The sequence below is a fragment of the Rhinichthys klamathensis genome, unplaced genomic scaffold (genome assembly GCF_029890125.1).
Source record: "Rhinichthys klamathensis goyatoka isolate OS25496 unplaced genomic scaffold, OSU_Roscu_1.1 h1tg000015l_1, whole genome shotgun sequence".
In the NCBI taxonomy this organism is placed as follows: Eukaryota; Metazoa; Chordata; class Actinopteri; order Cypriniformes; family Leuciscidae; genus Rhinichthys; species Rhinichthys klamathensis.
In genome coordinates, this window is record NW_026606567.1 from 3,365,089 (window position 1) to 3,392,670 (window position 27,582).

Below are 27,582 nucleotides of genomic sequence, written 5' to 3' on the forward strand. Positions count from 1 at the left end.
TCAAGAAGCGGCTCATTAGAGTAATTTGATTGAGATTTGGACTTCACTAGTTAAACTGTACTGAATGTTTTTGATTCACTTTAAGAAGCGGCTCAGAGTCATTTGATTGAGATTTGGACTTCACTAGTTAAACTGTTCTGAATGTTTTTGATTCGCTTTAAGAAGCGGCTCATTAGAGTCATTTGATTGAGATTTGGACTACACTAGTTAAACTGTTCTGAATGTTTTTGATTCACTTAACGAACCGGCTCATTAGAGTCATTTGAATGGGAATCGGATTACGCTGTTTGCGCTGTATATTGTTCTATTATCTGTATGTTGTTGATTTATTATCAAGAGAACCAATTCATTAGAGTAATTTGTTCTGTAATCAGAATATAAAAAAGGCTCTTGGTTCTCAATCCTACTTGTTATTGATTCAGTAGAGTTTTAAGAAAACAACCGCAGCTTCAAAACTCATGTTTGAGGTATGACTGTGTAATAATTCATGTTGTGTTTTGCCATGGAAGCCCCAGCAGAGAAAGGGTTAAAGATAGTCACGTGAGAGAAATCCCAGAGGTCCTAGTGTCAATAATTCAGAAGCATCTGTATCATTTTACAAGCCATGCTTTGAAACACACAGGCTGCGTCTTATTGTGACAGGAAGTTTGAGGAATGCTTTGTGCCGCATCTGCCGCTCTCCCGAGTGTTTCCCTGTACTTATCCCACACATCTCCGCGTTCAAGCCAGGAACAGAAACCTCAGGACAGGAAGTGGGTGTAATCCGAGGGGTGTGACGATGGAAATATTCTAATGCTGGGAGGTTTATTTGTGGCCCAGAATCATAATGCCAATCATAATCACAATAGAGTGAAAGTGTCGGGAACAGAGAAATACTTGTTCCTCCCACCCGTCCCAAACTCCTCTGGTTTCTCACTAACCGTAGTTGTTCTCTCAGAGGTCAGCTGTGTTGAGTTGGTGGGACAGATGTGTGCTCCTGAAAAAAGTGTTCCTGTTCGCCTTTCTGAAATGATCGTGCTTAACCCTATGAAGAATGCTGTATCATATTTGATGCCTCTAAATTATCAATATGATCAAAACTGCTGAAAATCATCTTGTACACAATCTACAACATGCCTTCTGTCATCTGATTGATAGTTTATACTTTTTAAGCAAGTAAAAGGCTTTTTCGTTTAATTTTAAATCTCTTCAGGTTGTAGAACACATGACTTTCTGCTGTGAAATGTTTTCTCTTTTTTTTATGAATAATTTTTTGTATTGTTAGAGATAATTCAAGATGAACACCTACTGGACTGAAGCAACTTTAAAGTTTACTTGACTATCCATACATCACTTAATCATGTTAAAATGTGGCTTTTGAGAAACATTTATTTGTTCATCTCTCAATCCTCATTGCATAGCATTGCATTATATATTTTGCCTGCCACAATAAAAACTACAGGGCTTTGAGCATCAAACTATTTAACTCCTTCCTGCCATTGACGGATAATTGTTCAGATTTTCACTCAAAAAATATTCTGGGGGCCATGAAAATTTAGTGAAAATGAACAGAAATGCTGGCGGTGGCTGGCAACTAAAAAAGAAAAAAAAAAAGAAAACGCTGGCAGGGAAAGGGTTAACTTTCTTACTAAGACATATTATTGGGAGATATAAAGTGACAACTGATACTTATATGCATTTTATGTGAGTAGTCTCTTTAAGTTCTCAAGCTATCAGAATTTCATCTTACTTTTTGGCCTAATATTTACATGCAACTGGACCAATTTGCATATTTTTCCTCGATTTGGGGCTCAATTTTCCTCGTCGTGACCCATATTTCCTATATCATAATATATGAGGCGTAAAAGCCTGGTGTATAAAATTGTGATACTCAACATAAAACGTATGCTAACTTTTTAAAGATTTAAAAAATATATAATATTAACAATATATAATTATTAATATATTACATTAATATAACAGTTTTAATAAACTCTTCCAATTAATTTTTTTTTAAATTTTCTGACTATGTCAGGCTTCACAGGGTGTAAATAGTGAAGAAGCTATTTTAAACCTTTATACTTCCACAAAATACTCTTAATTTCCCTATATAGAAACTAAAGCTTTTATTTTTATTTTGCTTTCCACATGGACCTTAAGTTAGTCAGACGCACACTCTAAAATCTGAATTTTCCTTTTGGGGTGACGAAAGTACACCAGTCTGTCTATGTGTCTCGGAGGTGTTTCATTCTGTAAGTTCTGATATATGTATCATATAAGCACCATATTCAGACAGTGTCAGTATCGGAAATGCTGTAATCTGTTCTTCCTCCGAACAATGTGCCTTTGGGGGTCTTCTGTCTGCAGTCAGCGAGATCCACTTACATACGCCTGTCAATCAAACAACAAACAGACTGTGAGAACAACAACGTTCATCTGGAAGTTGATCTTCCAAGATCTTAAAACTTAGTTGTTGAGTAGTGCAGTAAAAACAGTGTCATTTGCAAGCATATTGAAATAGATCATATGCCATTTGTTAAATTAGCTAACAATATTTAGCTAAAAATATTAATAATTATATGTGTATATATATATATTTCTTACTGTGCAGAAAATGTAATGCTCTGGTCTTCAATGGACATTTGGTGAGTGAATAACCCTTTGTCCAGCAGTGTTTGTTTGTGTTTTTTGCTGTCTGGCACTCTTTATGAAATGGCATAATGGATCACACACTCCTGTAGGTGCCTAATGGACCTTGACCTTTGACCTTCACTGCCATTACTGCCTCTTGAATCCCCATAAAAAACACCTCGTAGATGTTCCTTGGTTTTAAATGATGTTTTCCTATTTTGCATTCACACGAGTGCTGCATTTTTTCTTATTATTAAATAGAGCAATCTTCTTTTCTTTGCACACAAACTGGGACATTTCCCTTTCGATTCGGTCAGATGCTGACTTTCATCTGCCATCTGCTAAGAGTCTGAATTTTCAACCTCCATATTAAACTGAATTTTTACATTGAACAGTAAAAGTCATCCTGGGTTCCTCTGCAATGGCATATTTCATTGTGACTTTAACAGATGCTTAAAACACACCATTAAACCAGATTCTTTCATTATATGGAGCGTTTGCCTGTTCAAAACTTCCTGCCACGAACTGATTATGACATGTTCATTATCACACTTTACTGTGGTTTCGATGGTGGCGTGATGATTATTTTTGCTCCCGTTTGAGAGTTCCTCCTCTGGCCCGCTGTTATTCAGACATCCAGCGTCTTTCTGCTCTTCTGATGACCCCGTTTTCAGTTTCGCAGGCACTACATTGAAAGACAACGTCCTACGTGGCATTGTTGTGTATTTTTTCCACTCTCTGTCTTGGATGAATAGCAGATTTCCCAGAATTCTTGTTATTGGTTAGTCGAAGCACATTTGTAACCTTCTATTGCACATTTTTATGAGGAAAACTCATAAATTCAAATCTAAATAGTGGAATTCTTTGTGAATTAACCCTGTATTTACAATACAAGACAAATATATTTTATTTTCTGTTAATTATCATGATTTCTGTGTTTAAGCAGTGGACTGATGGTTGATGATGCACAGGCATTGATAATAAATAAGATGTTACCGAAATGATTGCATTTAAATAAACACATTGTTCCAAATTGTAGAATTGTACCCGAAATTTATGCATTAACTTTCATTAATTATTGAAAATGATTCTCGGTGTTAATCAGCCAATCAAATTTATACATCTCTATATTTGAGCATTTGGAATGTGATTTTGTTGTGGTTTAATTTTTTTTTTACTTTGTTTATTTATTACAGGGACAGTGCATATTAATAAACATTTCTGTCAATATGCCAGAATTAGCCAAAAGGCTATTTTTCATCTGCAGTCCCTAGACAGATGGTAAAAAGTCACCCTAAAAGAGAGTAAAATGAAATATTTACATAACAATATAAATATAAATTTGACTGTAAACGGAGAGAGAATTTTCTGACATTGACTGAAACTGTGCATTTATAAAACTCAACATATCATCTAAATATTTTAAAACTCAACTAACAAAATAGACAAAGTGTTTTTCCGACCTAATATTTAACTTTAGCTTTCTTTGTATATAAGGGTGTGTTCACATTTGTAGTTTGGTTCACTTGAGCCAGACCAAAAACACAAAAAACATTTAGTCCTGGTCTGCTTAGCGTTCACATTGGCATTTTAAAACCCAACCTAAAGGCATAAGGATATGCCACAACCTGATTGGTCGGCTTTTATTATGTATATTTCGAGACTGAACTTACCAAACATCCAAAACAATGCTGTGTGCTGGGCTAAATGCGCTCGCTGTATGTGCGTAGCTACATATAATGCTATATTGACCACCTGAGAACTCGTGAAGAGCTTATAAAATGTCAAAACAGCGGTAGGAATCCCTAATTCACACACACAAACGGTGTGTGTTTTTGAGTCGTTTACATGTCTGTGGTCCGTGTTGCGTTCATATTTCATTCTAACCGCACCAGAGTGTGTTTGGACGTGGACTTGAGTCCCATCTCTTCAGCTGTTTCAGTCCACTTGTTTGGTGGCACCAGGGTTCAGAGGCAGCGTTCACATATGTTCAAGTGAGACGCAGTAACAGAGCAATCGCACCAGAGTTCGTTTTAATCCAACCAAACCTGCCAAGTGTGAACACACACCCTAAGAGTGTTTATTTCCCCTGTCACAGGAGGTTCAGCCCTCACCGGAGTCCTCGACACGGGATCCATCTGAGCTTGTACCGAGACTGTGCTTCCTGGTTCGGACTGAGGCGGGTTACGGCTTTAATCTGCACAGTGAGAAGTCCAGGCCGGGTCAGTACATACGGGCTCTGGACCCCGGGTCGCCCGCTGACCGCGCTGGACTCAAACCGCAGGACAGACTCATAGAGGTGAGACACGAACCATTCTGATTCTGCTGAAGCCAATTCTTATATTCCTCATGTAGTTAATCATTTTATCCCTTAAAACTCATCTTTGATCTCCAAAATGACATATTTAAACATTTTATCTTTGAGAAAAAATGCCTTAAAATATCTTGAATGTAACTCTACACCTTGCCTCATTTAGTATACACGGTCCTATGAATATGCAAATTAGCCCCGCCTCCACTCACTCGCACCAGCTCAGAGATCCACTCGTTGACGATCACACGTTGATCTGATTGGTTAAGGTAGTCTATGACGTCAGAAACACCAGCGATTTCAAACCGTGTTTTTGAGACTGTCTTTGGTTCACTGCAGTTTTAAAGAGAAAATACTCAGCAATGGTGTTGACTTATGAATTTACACATGGTTTGTCTTAAAGCATATTAAAAACACAGCTTAGACATATTAAACTAAGACATATTTCCACCACAGGGGGACTTTAAGCAGCTTGAAGCTCTTTCATTATAACATGGCTCTATCATATTTCTATAATTTACACACATGCATCAATATACATCTTTATGATGCCAGATATACACCCACATTTTCTAAATTCACTTCTACATTCACACTCGCACACAGACCAACCATCACATTCAGATGCATGTGGGCGGCATGTGATATGATGACTCGCACAAAAATATTTCTGTTCTTGAAAGACTGAGTCAAGCAAAATAACATAATGTTGAAACTTGCATTCGAGATCGATCGGCAGAGCTGAAAACATCCTTTATTGTCACAGAAATAAATGCAGTGTTCTCATAAGCTCCATTAACTCGTGAACCTCGTGATTTCGATGGATTTTAGTGCTGATTAAACACATTAGCTACATCTATTCATTGCTGTGTGCAAATGATGAACCATTATGAAATAAGAACGTGCTAGAACGTGTTTTTAAGGAAAACCTTTATATACTGATGATGAAAATAATAAAAACGACGCTCATTGTTTTACAGACATTTCACTTGTTATTGCAATCATCAATAGGTGAATCTCATGAAACCCTAATGTATGATTTTAAATGCCTCAAGATAATGTTGCAAAATAATTGTACGTGTTTTAACATATTTACATGACATTTCAGCACATTAATGTGAAAATATATATATGTATAGACGTTTTTTTATTAAAATCAGCATTATTTTGTTTATAATATAATTTAATTTATATAAATAATATATGTATATTTTATATATTTAATATTAATATATTTATATATTTTGGTGTGTATGTGTGTATATATATATATATATATATCATAAAATAGGTAATAAAAAGTTAGAGAACAGCATTTATTCAAAATAGAAATCTTTTCTAACAATAGAAATCTTTACTATCACTTTTTATAAATTTCACACATCCTTGCTGAATAAAAATATTAATTTCTTTCAAAAAAGAAATAAAAAATTACTGACCCCAAACTTTTGAACGGTAGAGTATATTGTTACAAAAGGAATATCGTTTACATAATAAATGCTGTTCTTTTTTAACATTTTATACATCAGAAAATCATAGGTTATGAAAAAGTACATATATTTATTTCCAACATTGATAATAAATCATCATATTAGTATGATTTCTGAAGGATCATGTGACACTGAAGACTGGAGTAATGTGTATATATAACATTGGAAAATATATATATAACATGACAATCATTACTGAGAATATTTTTTTTAAAGTAAACATGCAGATGCATTATACTATAAATTGAGAATTTGACACCAAAGTGTAACAAATGCAAAAAGTCTTAATTTCAGCAGTTCAGACCAACTTTCTCTCCATCTTGCAGTTGTTTGCAGCCTCAGTAAAAGAGTGCGAGTCCTGCCCCCTTCAGTTTTGAGAAGCGCACCTCTCTGTGCGTCCCTCGGGACACTGATACCTGAAACCCACACGGCCACAGCAACACGCTTCAATATTTGATGGTGTTCAGTTGAATAAAGCACACGGTCCATCTGTCCTCAGGACAAACACTCAGATTAAATCACCTTCAGCAGAAGGAGAGCGCGCTCGCGGGCCGCTCTCGTGCCCTTGTTTTTGTTTTGATTGATTTGGTTGTAATTTCGGTAAAATGTCTTCGCCGTCTCTCCTCTGTTCGACTGGTTGGGAACCTAATTCTACCACAAAACATGTTGCTAAGCAACCAGTAGCAGGGCGCTATAAGGCAAAAATGAGTGAACCGGTTTATCATGGGATGAATAAAGCTTTTACATGTGATTAAAGTCACTGAGGCAGAAGTGAAGATTCACCCCAGAATAATCTATTGATTAAAGGTTTTTATAGGTCATCACTGTAACTCTTCTCTCTTTCCACCACGAAATTACCATTCAAATGTTCCATGGAAAATGATATTTAGTTTTTGTATACCATGATGAAGTACTTTAAGGTACCATTTATATCATTTGTTTATAAATGTGGCAATCAAATATTACATGAAATCAGTTACACAAAAGTAACATGATTGTACAATGTGTTTTATTTATTTATTTATTAATCATTTATTTATTTAAAATAATTGAGACATTTAAAATAATTGAGACGGTTAAAATATAAATTACTATATATATATAAAATATAAATGCTTGTGTGTGTGTATAATTATCGATTAATCGCATCTAACATAAAGTTTGTGTGTGTGTATATATGTGTGTGTGTATATATATATATATATATATATATATATATATATATATATATATATATATATGTATGTGTGTATATATATATATATATGTGTGTGTGTGTGTACTGGTATATACAAACTTTTAATTTATGACTAAACTATATATGATATATACACATACATATATAAACTATATATGATATACTATATATTTATATAACTATAAAGTTATAACTATATATATATAGTTATAACTTTATAGTATGTATATGTGTATATATATATATATATATATATATATATTAAATATATTAAATTCAAGATATACAAATCTATTTAAAAGTTGTTTTGGACATGTTACCATAGTAATACCATAGTTTTTGGATGCTACCATGAAACTAATATCATTGTATTGTTTGAAGTTCATTGTAGTACAAAATAAATATTGTTTATGAATATGGTAAAACATGGTAAAAGAAAAAGGGTCAATGCAATGTTTATGTTGTTGTACAAAAACGTTTGTAGCTGTTCTGTTTTGAAGTCCTAACTCTTGCTGTATTAAAACTGCAGGTGAATGGAGTGAACATTGAAAACATGAGACATGCTGAAGTTGTGGCCTTCATCAAGAACGGTGGTAACGAGACGCGTTTGCTAGTGGTGGATCCAGATACAGATGAGCATTTCAAGAAGATGGACATCACCCCCACCACCATCCATGTCAAAGGTACGGTTGAAGAATTCACTGAGGATAGTTCACCCAGAAATGAACATTCATGAGCTGTAAAGGCAAGTCAAACGTGTCTGTACATCAGGGGCGTTTCCTCCGAGGAGGCCAGGGAGAAGGTGTCTCCTCAAAAATAAACTGGATGAGAAAATCCACATTAGAAAAATAAAACGTAAATATTACAAAATGTGAGATTAAAAAGTGTAAAAGTCATAATAAAGTAACAGTGTCCAACAGTGACACCTGCAGGTAAAGTTACAGTGGGACGCTGTGTCTCTCTTGCCTCCCCTGATCCCGTTGACTTAAAGGGTTAGTTCACCCAAACATTTAAATGATGTCATTAATGACTCACCCTCATGTCGTCCCAAGCCCGTAAGACCTCCGTTCATCTTCGGAACACAGTTTAAGATATTTTAGATTTAGTCCGAGAGCTTTCTGTCCCTCCATTGAAAATGTATGTACGGTATACTGTCCTTGTCCAGAAAGGAAATAAAGACATCATCAAAGTAGTCCATGTGACATCAGTGGGTTAGTTAGAATGTTTTGAAGCATCGAAAATACATTTTGGTCCAAAAATAACAGAAACTACGACTTTATTCAGCATTGTATTCTCTTCCGGTTCTGTTGTCGATCCGCGTTCAGTGACGCTGCTGACGTGTGTCTGGTGCGTCCGTGTATTCGGGTTCAAATAAATATGGCTGGGCAAAAGAATGCAAGTCTTCCTCTGTGTCGAAATCCTTAGACATGTTTGCGAAGATTGTTTTGTTTACAGCGTGCGTCTCCCTCAGACTGTAAACGAAGCTCGGACGCACCAGACACACGTCAGCAGCGTCTTACGTCATCAGCGTCACTGAACGCGGATCGACAACAGAACCGGAAGAGAATACAATGCTGAATAAAGTCGTAGTTTTTGTTATTTTTGGACCAAAATGTATTTTCGATGCTTCAACACATTCTAACTAACCCACTGATGTCACATGGACTACTTTGATGATGTCTTTATTTCCTTTCTGGACAAGGACAGTAAACCGTACATACATTTTCAATGGAGGGACAGAAAGCTCTCGGACTAAATCTAAAATATCTTAAACTGTGTTCCGAAGATGAACGGAGGTCTTACGGGCTTGGGACGACATGAGGGTGAGTCATTAATGACATCATTTTCATTTTTGGGTGAACTAGCCCTTTAAAACAGACCCCCTAAAGCATGCGGTGGGTTTAGTGGGGGGTAATGGAGAATGAATAGGGGAAAGTCACATGAGAGGAGGCAATGCCTCCATCGTGCAGTGATTGGATATGATCAGTTATGATCAATGAATCCTGCAATAAAATCCTGGCTCTCGTTTTTGAATGAATGAATGAAGATAATGATGGTGTTAATGTAAATAGCTTGATGACTTGATGACTGCTGATATATATATATATATTTGGCTGGAAAGTTTGGAACAATTTGATTTTTAAGGTGTTTAAAGTATGTTCACCAAGATTGCATTCATTTGTTCAAAAATATAATACAGTAAAAACTAATAGTATTTGAAATATTCCAATTTAAAATAGCTGTTTTCTATGTGTGAATATATAGTAAAATGTAAACTGTATTTTCAGCATCATTACTCTAGTCTTCAGTGTCACATGATCCTTCAGAAATCAGTCTAATATGATGATTTGATGATCAAGTATTGTTATTAATGGTGGTTCTTCATATTTAGTTTAGTAAGTGCAGCCTTGACTTCCTCTTCCTGGGATTTGAGGGGGAGTTTGTTGTTTTTTTGGTTTTTCCTCTCTCAAGGCCCTTCACTATAGAGAACTGAACGGGCATCAAAATCTGGGCTGTAGGCCATTGTGGAAACTCTTGTCCATGTCTGTTAGCCAGCAGTCCCGCTTCTGACATGTGGCTCAGATTAAAGTTAAATTGAGTCGAACACTTTAAACAGGCTATTGACATCTCTCGGATAATTGTTATTTGGCAGGATCCTGATTCGGCCCACCGGCAGGTCGTTCCAGCCCAATCCACTTGCTTTTCCAGCCACTGTTTTCTTTGTATCATTTTCATGCATTTCATCCCGGATCAGTAAATCTTCTGCGTCAGGTCTTTGAGCGTCAGGTGACCCAGATTAGCCCGAACAGGCCACGGATGTGTGCTGTTTTTACACACAGCTCAGCTCAAGGTTTCCAGCTGTAGCAATGGTCTTCTCATCACAGCATCTCTCTCCCACATGCACGATATATTGATAAACTGTATGTTTATGGCTGTTTTTCTGTTCAACGTCAGCCACGATGAACAGTGACCTGAGCTTTGGTTCTTCTTCTTAAAACAGATTTTGACGAGTCCATAACTAACGGCTCCTCCAGCCCACACGTGAACGGGACGTCTTCGCGATCCACATACTCAGACGGCAGCAGTCAGGACACAAACATACAGGTGACCATTTTCACGAGAAACAAAACCTGCATCTGCAATTAATGCACAAAATGTGTTCACTCTTCAAAATAAAGGTTCTTTATTGGCATTAATGGTTCCATGAAGAACCTTTAAACATCCATGGAATTTAAAATGTGTGTGTATTTCATTTAATGCATTCAACATAACATTCAAAAACACATTTTACATGTCAGCTAATTTCTAAAAAAGCTCCTTAAGATAACAACTGCACATTTTCACATATTACATTAGATGTATAACATCTGTAAATAAAATATACTAAAGACTTGGCATGTTAAGAAATAAATGGTTATAATAGCATTTGATCTCTCTCTCTCTCTCTCTCTCTCTCTATATATATATATATATATACACTGTATATATATAAATAATTTACATGCACATATAAATACAGTATGTATATATATATATATATATATATATATATATGTGTGTGTGTGTGTGTGTGTGTGTGTGTGCATTTAGTGCACAAAAGTGCATTTTCTGGCTTTTTGCAGCTGTGTCCATGTGTTAAGTGTGTATTTCTGCATTGCAGTTCTCGAGGGAGAGCAGCAGTCATCATCTCGACCCGTTTGAAGAAACAGGTCTGTGTTTGAGCCCCACGGCGGCGGAGGCTAAAGAGAAAGCGCACGCCAAGCGCGCCAGAAAGAGAGCGCCACAGATGGACTGGAACAAGAAGCACGAGATTTTCAGCAATTTCTGAATCTTCTTCCCAGAACCCAGTGAACCCCAAGACCCCCCCAACCCCAACCCCAACCCTACATGTGTTGCATTCAACGCCCTGGACACGTGACTGCTTTTAATGGGGAAAAAAAAAAGGCACCTATTTTTGTAGAAAAATGAAAACTTGAACTATATAAAGTTGAATAACTCACCCGGAGGGGAGAATGTAAGTTACACAATCAGACTTCTGTCATGTAAATGTCTTGAAAAGCCAGCAGAGGGAAAAGCGATGGTCAGGCTGTTCATATAGAGAGATTTCTGCGTCATTTTGTTTTCATGCTGTTTATTCGGCTGCACTTCTCCATACAGGTAACAGTAATATATACAGTGGAATATCAAAAGCCAAACGAGACTGCATATGGATGGACTACCACAGCATACGGACTCGACGGAACAAAATCATCTCATCCCATGTAGAAGAACCAAAATAATGAAGCTTATTTTATGTCGTACATGTTTTATGTGAATCATCAGTGAATGAGAACTGTACTTTTGCCAAAGACACAACCTATAATCAACCTGATCAGCTGATGTCTTATGCTTTTGGATTGTTTTGAAGGGACGTGCCACTGTTGGAAATCAACTGAATGAACTTACTGAGATTCTTAAAAGGAAGAAAGAAACAGGAGTGACCCAGAAAGTGGAGTATGGAAGGGAATTGCACTTCTCTTCTTCACCACCAGAGGGCGGTGCACTCTTGGTCATTGTTAAAGAAGTCGGAATATATGTTCAACCACCAGAGGGAACATCACAACACACGCCACTGTCTTACAGACTTGCAGGAGTGAAACTTTTGAATTGAACACGTGCAAAGTTGCAAAATATGCCACAAAGAGTCATTGCTTCGTGTGTTGTCTACTGGTGCATTCTGGGACATGGATGGATACTGACAAGACAGATGGCATGCAAGAAACCGAATCGGTTTAGGAAGAAAAGTAATAAACCTCGTAAAACGATAAAGACGTACATCTTATCTACACAGAGTTTGAGGAACAGATGTAACAGTATTGATGCTGAACTTTCTGCATAAAGACAGCTGGATATACACATCACTGACTCGCAAACTCATCTCAGACACGGCTGATTGGGATATATAGGATTTATTTAGGTACCGTTAATAATGCAGACAATCTTAAAAGCTTTTAAGAGAGCGCTATATGCATTTACTGCACACATATTGTGATATACAGCATCAGCATTACTATTATTCATCTTAATAATTCATGATACCGTACATTCCATGTTTGCAATTTAGTATTAATGTAGTTAAGTAGATCCTGTTGTTTTCTTTCCTGTTGCTCCCCTATGCCGCCATTGAGCACTAATGGGAAATCATCTCCTATCAGAAATATTCATATTAGTATTATTTTTTTTTTTCAATAAAGCGTGACGCTTACATTCCGAATAAGATTGCTGTGGTAATATTTTATAAAGCTTTTTTGTAAATGACACTTCTGTTAACTTCACGTCTCCTGGGTTCTGGGTTGGCAGCCGTTGTGTGAAAAAACACCTTCGCAGGATTTACTGATAATGTAATATAACACAATATATAGCATTATTAATGTGTAAAAAAATGTTTAAAAATATGAAAAAAAACGTTTCTAGATTTGCGATGTTGATAACTAACATGTGATCACAGTCTGTGAAAAGGCAAAGCAGATGCTGATAATCACAAAATGGCCAAATATCAGCCTAAATCTATCAGTTTATCACTCATTTGCCAGAATATACAGTGTTATTTCAAACAAATGGTCTTGGTCTAACTTATAATTAATGGCAACACTGTAATATCACTAAAATAAATAGTAACTGAAATTTTGGCATGTTTTTTTAATACCTTCCTTTAGGCTACTGAACCAAAAAAAATTATATATAAAGTCAATCATACAGTTATTTTACAAATATATTCAGAAATATAGGCTATATGCCACATCTACATTACCTAACTGGATTCTGGATCGAGTGATGCGTGCTGCCATGATGCTTTATGCCGTTGCTAAGGTGTTCTAATGTTTTGTTGTGTTGCCGGGGTGTTGTGTGGGATTGCTAGGCGGTTACTTTTCAAAAGTAACCAACCAAATCTCTATCACTGTAAAATATATTCAAGTATAATGCACAAGACATTTCAACTTTTTTTTTTAAGTCTTGCTTAGTTGAAAAAATGAAGTTGAAATTGGTTGAATTATTTGAGTTAAAGTAATGGAATAACATACGTTGTCATGACTTATTGATCATATAATTTTTTTACAGTTCCTAACCACAAGTATGAGCAATTGATGCTTGTATAACACCACTAATGATATAATCAACAATGATTCACATTAATTTTGTACTTTGTAGATTACATTACTCCCACAAACACTCCTCCATTCACACAGGCTTTTCGTCCGTAAGCTTTCTAGACGTTCACTTTGTCCGAGACGGGCACAAGCAAACGTGTCCAACATGATGACACCCATATGAGCCATAAAGGATATTTGAGCGGATCTTTCAGTCTTTAGATTAGAGACAGGAGTGTCTGTTTGCACTGAAGAAGACGAGCTTCAAAAACCTGAGCAATATAATCATATAGACGAAAATGACTGATCTCAAAGTGGACTTCGCAGACAGACTGATAAAACAAGACCACAGGAATTACCCAACTCGTGTCACTTATAATGTTTTACAGTGTATATGATCAATAAGATATGGCAAAATGTGTTTTTACATTAGTTTAACTCATTAAAAAAGTAGAAAATTGCTTATTTTGATAAGTTATACATGATTAAACTCGGTTTTTAAAGTCCGTTTAATGTAATTTAAGTTTAAATTACTTAAACATTCAAGTTGATTGTACTTAAAAATTTCAGGCAGCAACTTTTTTTTACAGTGTAAATGGAGTTTTTGAACAATGAACCTTTTTGTTCTTTTTTAAATTTAGCATGCAATGAAAAGACGATCAACTTGCCCATTACAAGTCAGCATGTGTGCCTAACAGGGATTTTATTTCTTTTGCTGAACAAAATAAATGCCTCATAATCCCTGAAAACACTTTAGAATGGTGCAGAAAGTTGTAAAGTCTGCGTAACCAGAAGGACCGGCGGCAAGAACCGTAAAAACGCAGTTTACTGTCATGCTTGTCTGGAAGTGTAATGCATTACTGGAGGCTTTGACTGTATAGGGCAAAAACCTTCACAACAACATTTGTTTGGACGCACACACAATCCATAAAGTAAACCCCAAGAGTATTTGACAGTTGAGTCAGACTTCAACGTCAGATGTTGGTGCATCAGATCAAGTGTCTATATCTCAAATACTGCCTTCACTAACAGTGATTTTAGTTTTAACCAGCTGGTGTTTGTAAGTTGGTGCATGAGGTCCTCATGTTCACACAGGTGTAGCTCATCATTATACAGACAAGATCCACAACATGTCCATATACTTCTTTATTTTATTATTATTATTTTATTATTTTAAATGCTTTGCTTGAGAAGTGTTATGGTATCTTTCGTTTACAATTAAAATAATATAATTATAAATATATAAATTATATTTTTATTTAAATTACATAATTTAGTTAGTGAATATATAGAAAGTTAATGTTTTAGTTAAATTAAAATAATTTATTTCAAAATTTTAAATAAGCCTTTAATTTTTTTTAAATAAAAAACATTCTATTTTTGAAAGTAAACCATATATATATATATATATATATATATATATATATATATTTATTTACAAATACAACCTGGGTGTACATTAGGATAAACAATAATAAAACCAAAAGATGGAAATAAAGCATAATAAGGTAAATAAAAAAATGAACGTGTTAATATATAGAAAGTTAATGTTTTAGTTAAATTAAAATAATACTTTATTTCAAAATTTATTTTTTTAAATAAAAAACATTAATTCTATTTTTGAAAGTAAACATATATACACTACCGTTCAAAAGTTTGGGGTCAGTGAGAATTTTATTTTTATTTTTTGGAGGAAAGAAATCAATACTTTTATTTATCAAGGAATAATTAATTTGATCGAAAGTGACAGTAAAGACATTTATAATGTTACAAAAGTCTTTTGAACTTCCTATTCATCAAAGAATCCAAAAAAAAAAAAAAAAACTGTACAACTGACAGACCAACAACTGTTTCAACATTGATAATAATAATAAATGTTTCTTGAGCATCAAATCCTCATATTATACTGATTTGTGAAGGATCATTTGACACTGAAGACACTGACACTGGTGATGCTGAAAATTCAGCTTTGATCACAGGAATAAATTACACTTTACTATTCACACAGAAAACAGCTGATTTACACTGGAATAATATTTAATACTATAACTGATTTTTGTTGTATTTTTAATCAAATAAGCGCAGCCATGGTTAGCAGAAGAGAATTCTTTTAAAAGTATTTAAAATCGTACCGACCCCAAACTTTTGAACGGTAGTGTGTATATATATATATATATATATATATTTACAAATACAACCAGGGTGTACATTAGGATAAACAATAATAAAATCAAAAGATGGAAATAAAGCATAATGTTTGCATTAAAAAAGTAACACATTTAACAGCTCTCTATTTTTCCAAGTTTAATATTGTTTTATGGTATTGTTGAACTATTGTCTGCCTTGAAAATGAACAACAAAGGCTCATTTCCCCCATATGTACATTTATATGGGGCCCACTAAATTTAGCTAACAGAAGTATGTAATATTTCTTATTAAAAGACATGTCCAAACTAAGTTGAACCATTATTAAACATTTTCAAAACACAGTTGAAAGCGGGGCATGGTAAATGAACAAAAATGTGATCAATTAAAACAAAGAAACAAGCCAAATGAGTAACGTTAGAACTCCAAAATAAATAATAGCATGTTTCTGCATGTAAACCACAAAATGTGCCAAATATATCAATATTACAATTTGGTTTGTTTTCACATGTACTCTACGTATATTTGTGCAGTTGCAATGTTGTATTTTGAGTTCAATCTACGCAGAGTTGGGCATACATACATGGAAATGTATTTAAAATAAAAATACAAAATACTGTGAGGAAAAATGTATGTATTTAAAATGTATTTAAATACAAATACAGTATTTTGTATTTTTAAAATACATGTGAAATTGGCCTTGACTTAAAATACAGGCCTTGACTTTTAACCTCATCTCTGCCCTCTCTGTCATTCTTTCTTTCTTTCTTGATGGCAATTACAAATAAACGTATGCAAAATAGCAGCCATTTATACTTATTTCTAACCAGGTTACAATGTAGTCTGTTACTTGTGGTGAACACTATTAACAAATTCATACTGTATCTGTATGTAAAACTGTGGGAATACCTTTTCTGCTATTTAGCAAAGAATATGGATGGGCGATATGACCAAAATCTTAATTTTACTTCACAGTAAAAAAATATATATAATGGTTTCACAATTCTCAATATCAGTTTTCAAAATTGAAAAGTTTATCTACAATTTTAAATTAGAATTAATTTGACACTATTTACTTTTTTTATCTATTTACCTATATTTACTTCTTTTTTGTTTACTATATTTACATTTACTATTCACTATATACTCATTTTTTTATGAATAAAACTAAAAGCTGAAGATTTTTGTGGTGTATAATTCATCAGTGCTTCTTTTCCCACTCCAACGTTCCCATAATTCTTGCCCACTAAAAGCTGCAAGGATAAATTTGCTTACCCCACAAATAGGCCCATCTATGTAAACGATTTAGAAAATGTTCCATCGATTCACACTTTATTTCATCTCTATAATATGTAGTGTCATATCACCCAGCCCTAACATGCAGTAATGCTTTAAACACATTTGCCAACCAAGCTAGTTGATACAAATCAACAACCGATCAAGACTGATTGGCTAACGCTATTTTCACACTTGTCTGTGCTCTTTTATTATTTCATGTTAACTGAAGGTAAATCTGAATAATGCACTATTTAAACTTTAATCAACAAGTAGAATTGATCATGACATCCTCACCTTATTCCAGAAAAATCGCTGATCCAAATGCTGCAGCTCGCATGAATGTTGGGGTTGGGGGGGAGGGGGCGTGTCTGAACTAGTTGATGCACGAAATCAGTACCTTGATAAAGAGGTTGACTGGCAAAAAGTATTTTACGTATTTTGAAAATACAAAAACACTCATCTTAAATGTATTTAAATGACATTAGATTTTTTCCAATGGCTTTAAAATACAAAATAGTATTTTGTATTTCAAATACGTATTTTAAATCCCTGTATCTGAAATACTGCCCATCCCTGAATCTACGTAGCTTAATAGTATTATTACCACGGTATAATACTTCAATAACTTTATCTTTTGTACTCAGCGAAGGGCAGCTGCAGTGCAGACGGGCCGAGAGAGGGCGGCAGTCGCCGTCGCCATGGTTACGCAGTGTTTGTGTTAGCATGCGCGTGAGTCAGAGGAGCAGTGAGTCACAGTCAGGAGGAAATTCTCTGTTCTCGATTCACACACAACCACACACTCTAACCGACCGAAGCCAAATAAGGACAACAGCTCGGAGAGTGAGAGAGAGACGGGAAATCTGTCCTGTCAGTGGCCGGCTGTGGATTTGTGAGTGAGGGGAGGGGAACGGTCACACCCAGCGACTTCACACACCTCAGTTTACCGGCAAACGGTTGAGATTTCGCTATGATAAAGTAGCCTTCAAATTTTGTAGTACAACCCCAGCCTTTGTTGTTGTTGAATTAATTATCCGTTTGGTTGTTATATTATGAACAGTGATGTTATCTATCACATGTTAATACCCTGGCACTGCCTGATTAGCATATTACCATGGGTAGTTGCATGTTCGTTAACTTTTTGTTTTTTATTAACATCAAGACTAGCTTAAAACGTACACAAATAACAGGCCGGGAAAGTTGTCCACATTTCAGCGGTTCACACCAAGCGACAACAGTGTAAGTTAGCCCAATTCCACAGAAAACCACGGATTTGGCAACACTGGTCATGTTGTTTGTTTCTTTAAATTGGATTCTGATTGGCTGTTTATGTTTTTATTGTTCATCAGATGAAAAAAAAAATCGTTCACACCAAGGATGATAACTATAAGCCTATAAAGTTGTAATAATAACGATAACTACTGAGGAACAAAATTGTTGAAATTACTTTCAGAGCATTTTTTTTTTCAGTTGATAAACGATAAAAATACTGGTCAGCCAATCAAAACCTACCGGACTTTAAAGAGCATTTAAAGTGACAGCACGCTCTTAAGGCCCATTCACACCACGTTTAACGTTTGCACATGACTTTTTAAGGCAATGTTGTAGTCTGACTGAAATCAAACTTTTAAAGTGCATGTAACCATACTGACTGACTTCCAGAGTCCAGGGATGCTAGCCATTAAAACATGGTGGTCAACCTCAGCGCTGTGTGTTTTGGGAATACACTGCATTTCTCCATTGCAAACATTCTGCCAAAATGACCAAAATTCGCTCTATTCAACCAAAATCAGCACTGTGTTTTTTGGCAAAATCACTGCCAACTAGATGACGTCAGCAGGCCCTAATAATCACCTTTCATCTCAGTAAACGGAGAACTTGCAGTGAAAAAAAAAATCGCTCATATTGATCGGTATACTTTTGGAGAAAAGTTCACATACCAGTACGTTCTGTATATTTGTAATTGTAGGCTAATGGTCACATGCATAAATCCAACATTGAGTTGGGTTTCACATGAGTTGTTAGCCAAATCCCATATTTATTATATTATGTCTCTGGACTTTCAGTATTGAACATAAAAAAGAGATTTCGTCACCACAATGGGTTGCTAAACTAAATTGTTCGGAGTGTTTTTCCAGTAATGCAGAGTCTCCATTTTAAGCATAGCACATTCTTCGCACCTTTACTGAAGTTTTAAATGTTGCTGCACAGATTTTAAAGCATGCATAATGTCCTGCAGTAGCGGCATAGCAATTATATGGACTGTTTGCGTGGTAATGGATTCAAGGGCTCACATTTATCACACTGTGGGTGTTGGGTGAGGTATAAGGACATTCCCATGAGAGAGTGGCGTTAGAAGGGCATCACGGTGAGAAAGAGACAGGGAAGGTGCATGTTGGGAGGTGTATTAAAGAAGGGAGTATATTAGATGTGCATTTATTTATAGGGAGGTCTGAGAACGGCAGTGTGTCAGTGTGACAGTGAATGATCTCATTAAAATGAGCTCATGCAGAGGAAGTGCTGTGTCGCTTTCACTTCCTTATTTCTGAGATCATTTAGTCTCATTTCCCATTTACAATGTAAAACGAATTGAATTAATGTTAATGTCAATTTCATTAAGTTTTATTTAACAATGATAACTATAACTACTGTACTTTTTACATTTTGTGAAGAAAATGTAAATGCATGAGCAAAACTCTCTGTAATGATGCGAGGCTGTTGCTAGCTTTCAGTTGCTAGCTTTCAGTTGCAGTTCCTACAGTGGGTGGTTGTTGCTTGTTAAAAATATCTATATAGTTTATTTTTATTTTTTCGACTGATGTGAACTTCTAATGTTAGGAAAGTTCCGAAAGTTGGTTACGTACGTTTGTGACAGGAAGTAAGACTGGAATTGCTGACCACTCGTTTCAGGCTGTTCAGAATCAATTATTTATTTTGCAATTATAACTTTATTTGTCGTGCACTTTGATCTTTAAAACTTTGCAGACTTTTACATTCACAAACAGCTGTATTACACACTGCATGTAATGTAATATTTAAAAATATATATATAATAGGGGCACTTTAAATCCAAAAGTATGAATCCAAAGTGTAAATTATTTGTTGATAATATTTGTTTATAATAATGATACAGTATGGCTGCTGGGCCACGGCTCAAATTAAAAAGGTTTTTTTTGCCAGTTAATTCGAGTGCAACTGCAATGCAGAAACTCTTATCAAACTATCTGATCTTTATCATTGGACATTACAATACTTAAATTTCCACCATTAAAGAAGAAATTAAAGGCATGTCAGTCAAAGAGAAGAGTGGAGAGGAGCAAATAGAGGCAGTTACAGTATAGTAGTTAATATCAAATTGTAGTAGGACAGCAGTCAGAGGCTAGATAAAATTGCTAATTTGTTTATATCCTTGAGTGCAGAAACTCTCATTATCAAACCACCTGAAAGATCTTTATCATCAGAACGACGATACTTGAATGACCACTATTAAACAAGGAAACAAAGACAGTCAAAGAGAAGAGTGCAGAGGAGGTAATCGAGTGAAAGGTGGTCTAAACGGAAGAGAGGGAGGTCCCATTGAGAGTTTATTTCAGCGGGGTATATTTAGACATGGCCATGAAAAAAGCAGAGGGGAAAAAGAGTGATGTATAAACAGTAGTATGAATCTGATGTAACATACTGCAATAGGCCCACTCACACACAAACACAGAGAAACTCAAGAGAAAATCTGCTGCAAATTACTCTGAAGGACTAAGAGTACAGCGCACACTCTGATATTACACATAATGAGCGGCATAAAGAGCAATAGCGAGAGAGGCAGCTGGAAAATCGATACTATTAATGGCCGTGAGCGGCGTGCGTAACAGTAACGGATAATGTCATGAAGTCTAGAGCAGTCCGAGGAGCGCTACACTGCAGCAGCCACAGTGACGCCATTGTGGTTCAAAACGCACTTCCTGTCTGCCGCCACAATGTTTGTGTTTCATGTTGCTACAGCAACCAGAGAGGGAAAAAAAGAAAAGAGAGAGAGAGGAGAAATCGAGGACAAACCCATATGACTAGCCGGAATGAAAAAAAGAGTAAATGCATCCAGACTGTGTGTGTGTGTGTGTGTGTGTGTGTGTGTGTGTGTGTGTGTGTGTGTGTGTGTGTGTGTGTGTGTGTGTGTGTGTGTGTGTGTATGCTGTGGATTAGCTGTGGCCCCTAAAGCAACATTAAAATACCTGCTATTGCCATAGTGTTTTACTGCCTGTCCCAAAACATTCCAGTAAATATATGTAGCATTATGCACATTTTTCATACACATTTAAAAGTTGCTTCTCTTCACCTTTAACATTTTGAAGGTAAAGAAAAATATATTGTAAAATTAATAAGCTTCACTTGTGCAAAACCACCCTGGCCAAACCAAACAATATTATAAAGAAGTAAACAAAGTCTAGTGTAGTATACTATACTACAGGACTGTATATCATTGTTACGAACATATATGCACTTTTACCTAAACATTTCCTTAACAAAACTTTTTTTAAATGTAGTTCAATAAGAAACTACTAAAGTATTTAAATTGTATTTTAAGTCAGTTACGTGTTATGTGGTTGCTAGGGCACAGCTATGCAGTTGTTAAGGTGTTGTGGGTGGTTGCTATGGTATTTTTATGTGTTACTAAGGTGTGTTTCACTGGTTGTTAGTGTGCTATGTGGTTGCCAGGGCACTGCTATGCAGTTGTAAAGGTGTTCTGAATGTTTTTTAATGCTTATGTGTTTACTAGGGTGTTCTGGTAGGTTGCTAGGGCGTTGCTAGGTGGTTGTTTAGAACCACAAGTCTCAGGGTAAGTCAATGGGATAATTTTTTTAACATGAACATGTATTAATCAGAGCTGTTGTTGTTAAAAAACAAACTATTAAAACTATTTGATTATTTAAAATAAATCTGATATATATAAGATTAAAAACTTAAACATAAAACAAAAACTAAATATAATAATAAAACTAAAAATGAAAATAAATGAAAGCAATATAGAAATATATACAAAACAAATTAAAAATGAGAAAAGCACAAAATAGAATTACTAAAACTTAAATATAAAATTAAAACTGAAAATCTAATACTAATCCAATAAATCACTTATGTAAGTGTATAAGTGTATACTTATACAAGTGTATAAATAGAGATTAAATAAGTAAAAATGGCAGAAATTCATATTAATGTTAATTCTATCATACACTGTTTTTCTACATTAAGTGTTATTCTTGTATGCCGATTGTTGCGTTTCTGCTGATTTTTGACCAGTTGTCTTTTGCCCTGATTGTGCGAGTATGACTGTACTCCACTTCCTAACAGTCCCGGTGTTGTTTATTGTGTGTTTGTGTGTGAGTCAAAGAGCGTTTGTGTCTGGAAGAGGAGCTTGTGTTTCCTCCGAGGAATGCTTGTATAATTAGATCCCCGCTGTCATGACAACCAAACTTGATTTTTGAGGGGGCCGAGACTAGTTCAGTTATAGAAACCTGAGTCAGTGTCTGCGACTCTCTCTCTCTCTCTCTCTCTCTCTCTCTCTCAAACACACACACACACACATCTAGATAAGACACACAGAAACTACACACACATGCACCCTTATCACAGCATTCATGCGTGTGTGTATGTACAGTATTCAACAGCCTTGGATCGTGAACTGTGAACTTTGAAACCACAGGTAGATTATAGTTTTCTTGCATTAGAGGATAAAAATGAAATTAAATCATTTTTAAAAATAAATCACATACTCTTGTGCACCAACACAGACAATGATGAATAGGAATTCAACCTTCTCAAGCTTATGTGCCAAAAGTAGTACCATCCGATTCAGCACATGACAAATTCAACCCCTCAGTGGGTTATTTGACACTACGATACTCTGACCGCTGGCTGTAAACACGCGAAAGAGTGATGTATATAAAAACTCAAGCCAAAAAATATGAACACATGGGAAAATCCTGGACGGAAGCACGGCCTGTATCGGGTGAGCTGAAGTCAAGGCAGTCACTGCGTACAGGAGCGTTTATCTGGGTGACTCGTGTACGAGTGTGTGAGGAATGTGTGTGATGTGCAGACAGTGCACAGTTGTTCGGACCCTGACAGTCACGAAGTGTGTACAGCTCAGAGTAAACAGGGTTTGTGTCTGTCCTGTAAACACTGCAGGTGTGACCCTCGCTGTGTCCTTCTGACCCAATACAACTGTTGACGACGTGCTGTAAGTGTAAACGCTGCAAGCCTTCAGATCGAGCACCAGCATCAATGAGAAAGAACAACAGCTTTTTTTCATTTTTATAACAATCTCCGTTTCTAATATCTTGCAAATTACTTCAATTTTCTTAGTACAATGACAAATTATATATATATATATATGAAGATATTTACTTTTTTTTAAGGTATAATGTTACAGTTATATGGAGTATTGGAAAGCATTACAATATATTATTGCAATAATTATAATATAACTACAATATAGAATACTGTATATAATTTTATATAAAACTGTATTGCAGTATAATTTTTACGTAATATTGTATATCTTAGGAAAATGTTTAGGAAAATGTAAAAATTTAAAGGTACTATAGAGTGATACTGAGTAGTGGAAGATATAATATAATGAAAATATATAGTGAACTGAAAAATATAGTACAGTGTACAAATAATCATGTTACACACTATGATGCTCTACTATACAGTATTGCATTGAATTCTATATTGTATAGTAAAGTGGTTAGTATACAAGATATGATGTAAAATGTTTATATAGAATATAGGCTATTATGTATATCTGTATGCGTGATATATAAAATGTATATTATACAATATATTGCACTATAAGATGGTATGTTCTAGTGCACTAGAAGGGCATATGGTGCAGTGTAGTGAAGTAGTGTGTGATGTTGTGTAGTAGAGTGCAATATGTCTTGATGTAATATGGTCTACACTAGAGTATACAGTAAGTACAGTACAGTTCATTTTATAGGTAAATGTATTGGTTTACAATGTGCTATTGTTTAGTACAGTGAAACATCGGGACGTGTTTAATGATGCAGTGGAGAATGCTGAAGTACAGTACAGACAGTAAAAGATGCAGAAAGAGAGCGATCACATGCTTCTGTGGTGGATGAAGCCCAACAGATACAGGTGAGACTCGTCCGATGAAACCTGAATAAAGGGTTTGAGGTGTGTGTGTGTGTGTGTGTGTGTGAGGGAAACAGTCTCTCTCTCTTTTATGAGCTCTTCTGCTGTATAATTGCTCCCTGCCTCTTCCTGTGTTCACGCTGATGGAGGGGAGGGCTCAGCTTCTGACGTTATACAAATAGGAATTCCCTTCGCTGGTCTCTCTCACTGCGCTCTCATTCACTTTCAGCCTGCCTGGCCCCCAGACGAACTCTCTCTCTCTCTCTCTCTCTCTCTCTCTCTCTCTCTCTCTCTCTCTCTCTCTCTCTCTCTCTCTCTCTCTCTCTCTCTCTCTCTCTCTCTCTCTCCTATATAAACACTCATAGCGTCTATACTGGAGTCGGACACTCCCTCTGAGACACAAGTGCTATAAGGTTCCTCTCACGCTCTGAACAGAGGAGATACAGAGAGAGAGAGAGAGCAGTCAGATCATCCAGGTAAGAGGCCGGCGTCACACTTCTGAACTGTGAATAACATCTGCATGTGCTTTCTACACTATTCGTTATTGCGCTTTAAGTTTTCAAGACGTTTTCCTCTCTAAGACAACTCTTGTTAAGCGTTCTGGAGGTTTGTGGTGTGGCTGGTGATGGTAGGACTGACTTTTTGAGTTTAGCCAGACGAGTGCTCCACTTGAGCGTCCAGAGTAAAGGTCATCCGTAAATAGTTTCATTGAACGGGGCCGTCTGAGCGAGTGCGGGACATCTGTCAGCCAGACTTGAGGCTTCGGGGTCGGCGTGAAAGCGGAGGTCATAAAAACGCTCTCAAAACAAGGAGTGCGATGATGAGGCCGTGGAGAAAAAGCTCTAACATTCTTCTCATTGTTCTCAAGTCTCGGAAGACCGTGCCAGACGCTGCACAGCCAAAACAACTTTCAGAGGAAGGAGGGGGGGAGTGTGACAAAATCAGAAAGGCCAAGCCGGGAGTGTTAGACGAGGTGTCCGAACTCGAACGATAGATCAGCAAAGCGAAAGCAACCCGAGGTGATTATTCATCTTGTGCCCATTGAGCGTAAGAATGAGAAAACTTACTTGGCAATTTTAGTCAAATGGATATAATGTCATACTGAAGTTTTTAATATAACATAGGACAGTAAACATAGTAGAAAAGCTAAGTGTAATATTGAATAATATATGTATTTTTAGTGTAATATTCTGCATAGCACAGTATAAAGTGTGTATACTATAATAAAAAAGATGTGTATATAGTGAAGTGTTCACTGTAGTAGCTTATATAGTATTGTAAATTGTGTAGTATTGAAGTGTATTATATACAGTTGTATAGTCGAGGTAAATGTGCTTGTATAGCGCTTCTCACACATTGTTTCAGAGTAGCTTTACAGAAAATCATGATGTTGAAGTTTATAACATTTGAATATCTTCATGCATTTAGCAGATTAGAGCTGGGCCATAATATAGTTTACATTTTTGCGTTGATACAAGCAGTCAAGGCGCTAAGATAAGCTATAGTATACAGTATATATCGCCCTACGCAAGTATACTGTATGCATGCGGATGAAGTTGGACATACTTATATATCCATCTTTATATAAGGAGCTGGGCAGTAATATAGTTACATAGTATAGTGTATAATACAGTCAAGAAAGCCATTATCTCATAATGTGCTCATTAAGCCTAAAAAAATAGAGACACGGGGAAGGTTCAAGGTTTTGGAACAGGCCCGTCCCACTTTTTCAAGGAGCTCAGGGGTTCTCAGGACTGGTACAGAGATTAGGAAACTGTGTGCAAGTGGAACAAGTGTGATGGATTCCTGTATTTGCTGCTGAGTGTTTTCTATGCTGGAGTTAATGGCTGCTGCTGAGGATTGGGTGTAATAGTATCTGGAGTGAAGTTACAGACACATTAGCGAGAGAACGATGAGCTGGGAATTTGTGCTTTTTTTGTTTTCTTCAAGGGAGCGAGCAGCTTTGTGCTCATGCTAGTGAGTTTTCTCTGCAGTAAATGCTAATGCAAAAGTTGTTTTTGATGTCATTCAATTCGGTTTTGAGTTAAAGGAATGAAGCTTACAGCAAATGAGACGCACGTATTCCCACGGGCAGGGTGGAGTACTGTACGCCTTTAGAGCTGAATGCCATCAGAAGCCATCTGTCAGGAGTTATAAATTACATTTAATCACCTACTCTTCAACATTTCACTTGAAATGATTTCAGTTTCACTAAGATGTGATGTGCGAAATTTGAAAGTGTTGTTTATCTCATAATGTGCGACAAGATTAAATGTGCAAAATTGATCAAATAAATAAATACATTTTATAGTTCAGTTTAAAATATTGGTTCTCATTTAATGAATACATATTTAGGTATTTTTTTAGCTACATATTTTTTTTAGAATAGGTATTTTTTTTAGAATACATATTTAGGTGTTTTTTTTAGCTTTTAAATTTATAAATTTAGTTAGTTCTATTAGATTCTAATTTAATTTAATTCTATTACAAGCTTGAGGCCTATCAAAAGGCATGTGTACACATGCTGTGTTTGTGTGAAAATATAATATATAAAAACATTATTACAGTCATTAATGATAATATTTATTAATTATGTATAATTAATGTCAGAACAGCAGAAAATTGTAATTTGTAACATTTTACTGGTATTGGATTATTCTAAATGTTTTTGTATTTTAATTTGTAAGTCACTTTGGATAAAAGCATCTGCTAAATGAATAAATCTAAAAGTGTGTATGCGTGTGCGTGAGAGAGAGTTCGTGTATATATGATTTATGATGACACAAATGTGTATAATGACATTGGTATTACAAGGTAAACATGTTTTATGACCACACTTCCCGTGCCCTCATAAACCAGATGACTTACTAAACTGGTTTTTGGAAGAAAAAAAATGCTGCAAGTTTTCTATGATGGTTGGGTTTAGGGGTAGAGTTAGTGTAGGGGGATAGAAGAGACAGTTTGTACAGTATAAAAACCATTACGCCTATAAAAAGTCCCCGTAAACCACATATACGCGTGTGTGTGTGTGTGTTTATGTATAAAATATACTGTGTGAGCATGTGTGATGCATCCAACCCCATGTCCATTTTTTAAAAGGCCCAGTATCAGATTACCTACCGCAGCTAAACGAAAAATCAAATTTGCTGGCAACTACGGATCTGGTGTGCAGCAGACCAAATGGGATATTATTGGTATTTTTTTTCCTCAATCCCTAAAATTAGCTTCAACACTGCAGGATGAAAGTGTGACTTCTCATCATGAGGACAGCCG

The 27,582-nt window shown here is 35.8% G+C and overlaps 1 protein-coding gene across 1 annotated transcript in view; it reads left to right on the plus strand.

The window, feature by feature from the left end:
• Positions 1-11,475, plus strand: part of LOC130069279 (Na(+)/H(+) exchange regulatory cofactor NHE-RF2) — a 29,351-nt gene extending 17,876 nt beyond the window's left edge. Inside the window, exons 4-7 of the mRNA XM_056233066.1 lie at positions 4,709-4,909; positions 8,139-8,292; positions 10,611-10,714; positions 11,271-11,475. Coding sequence (XP_056089041.1) covers positions 4,709-4,909; positions 8,139-8,292; positions 10,611-10,714; positions 11,271-11,438 — 627 coding nt within the window. The 3' untranslated portion in view covers positions 11,439-11,475. The remainder of the gene's footprint in view (positions 1-4,708; positions 4,910-8,138; positions 8,293-10,610; positions 10,715-11,270) is intronic.
• Positions 11,476-27,582: the final 16,107 nt, after the last annotated feature.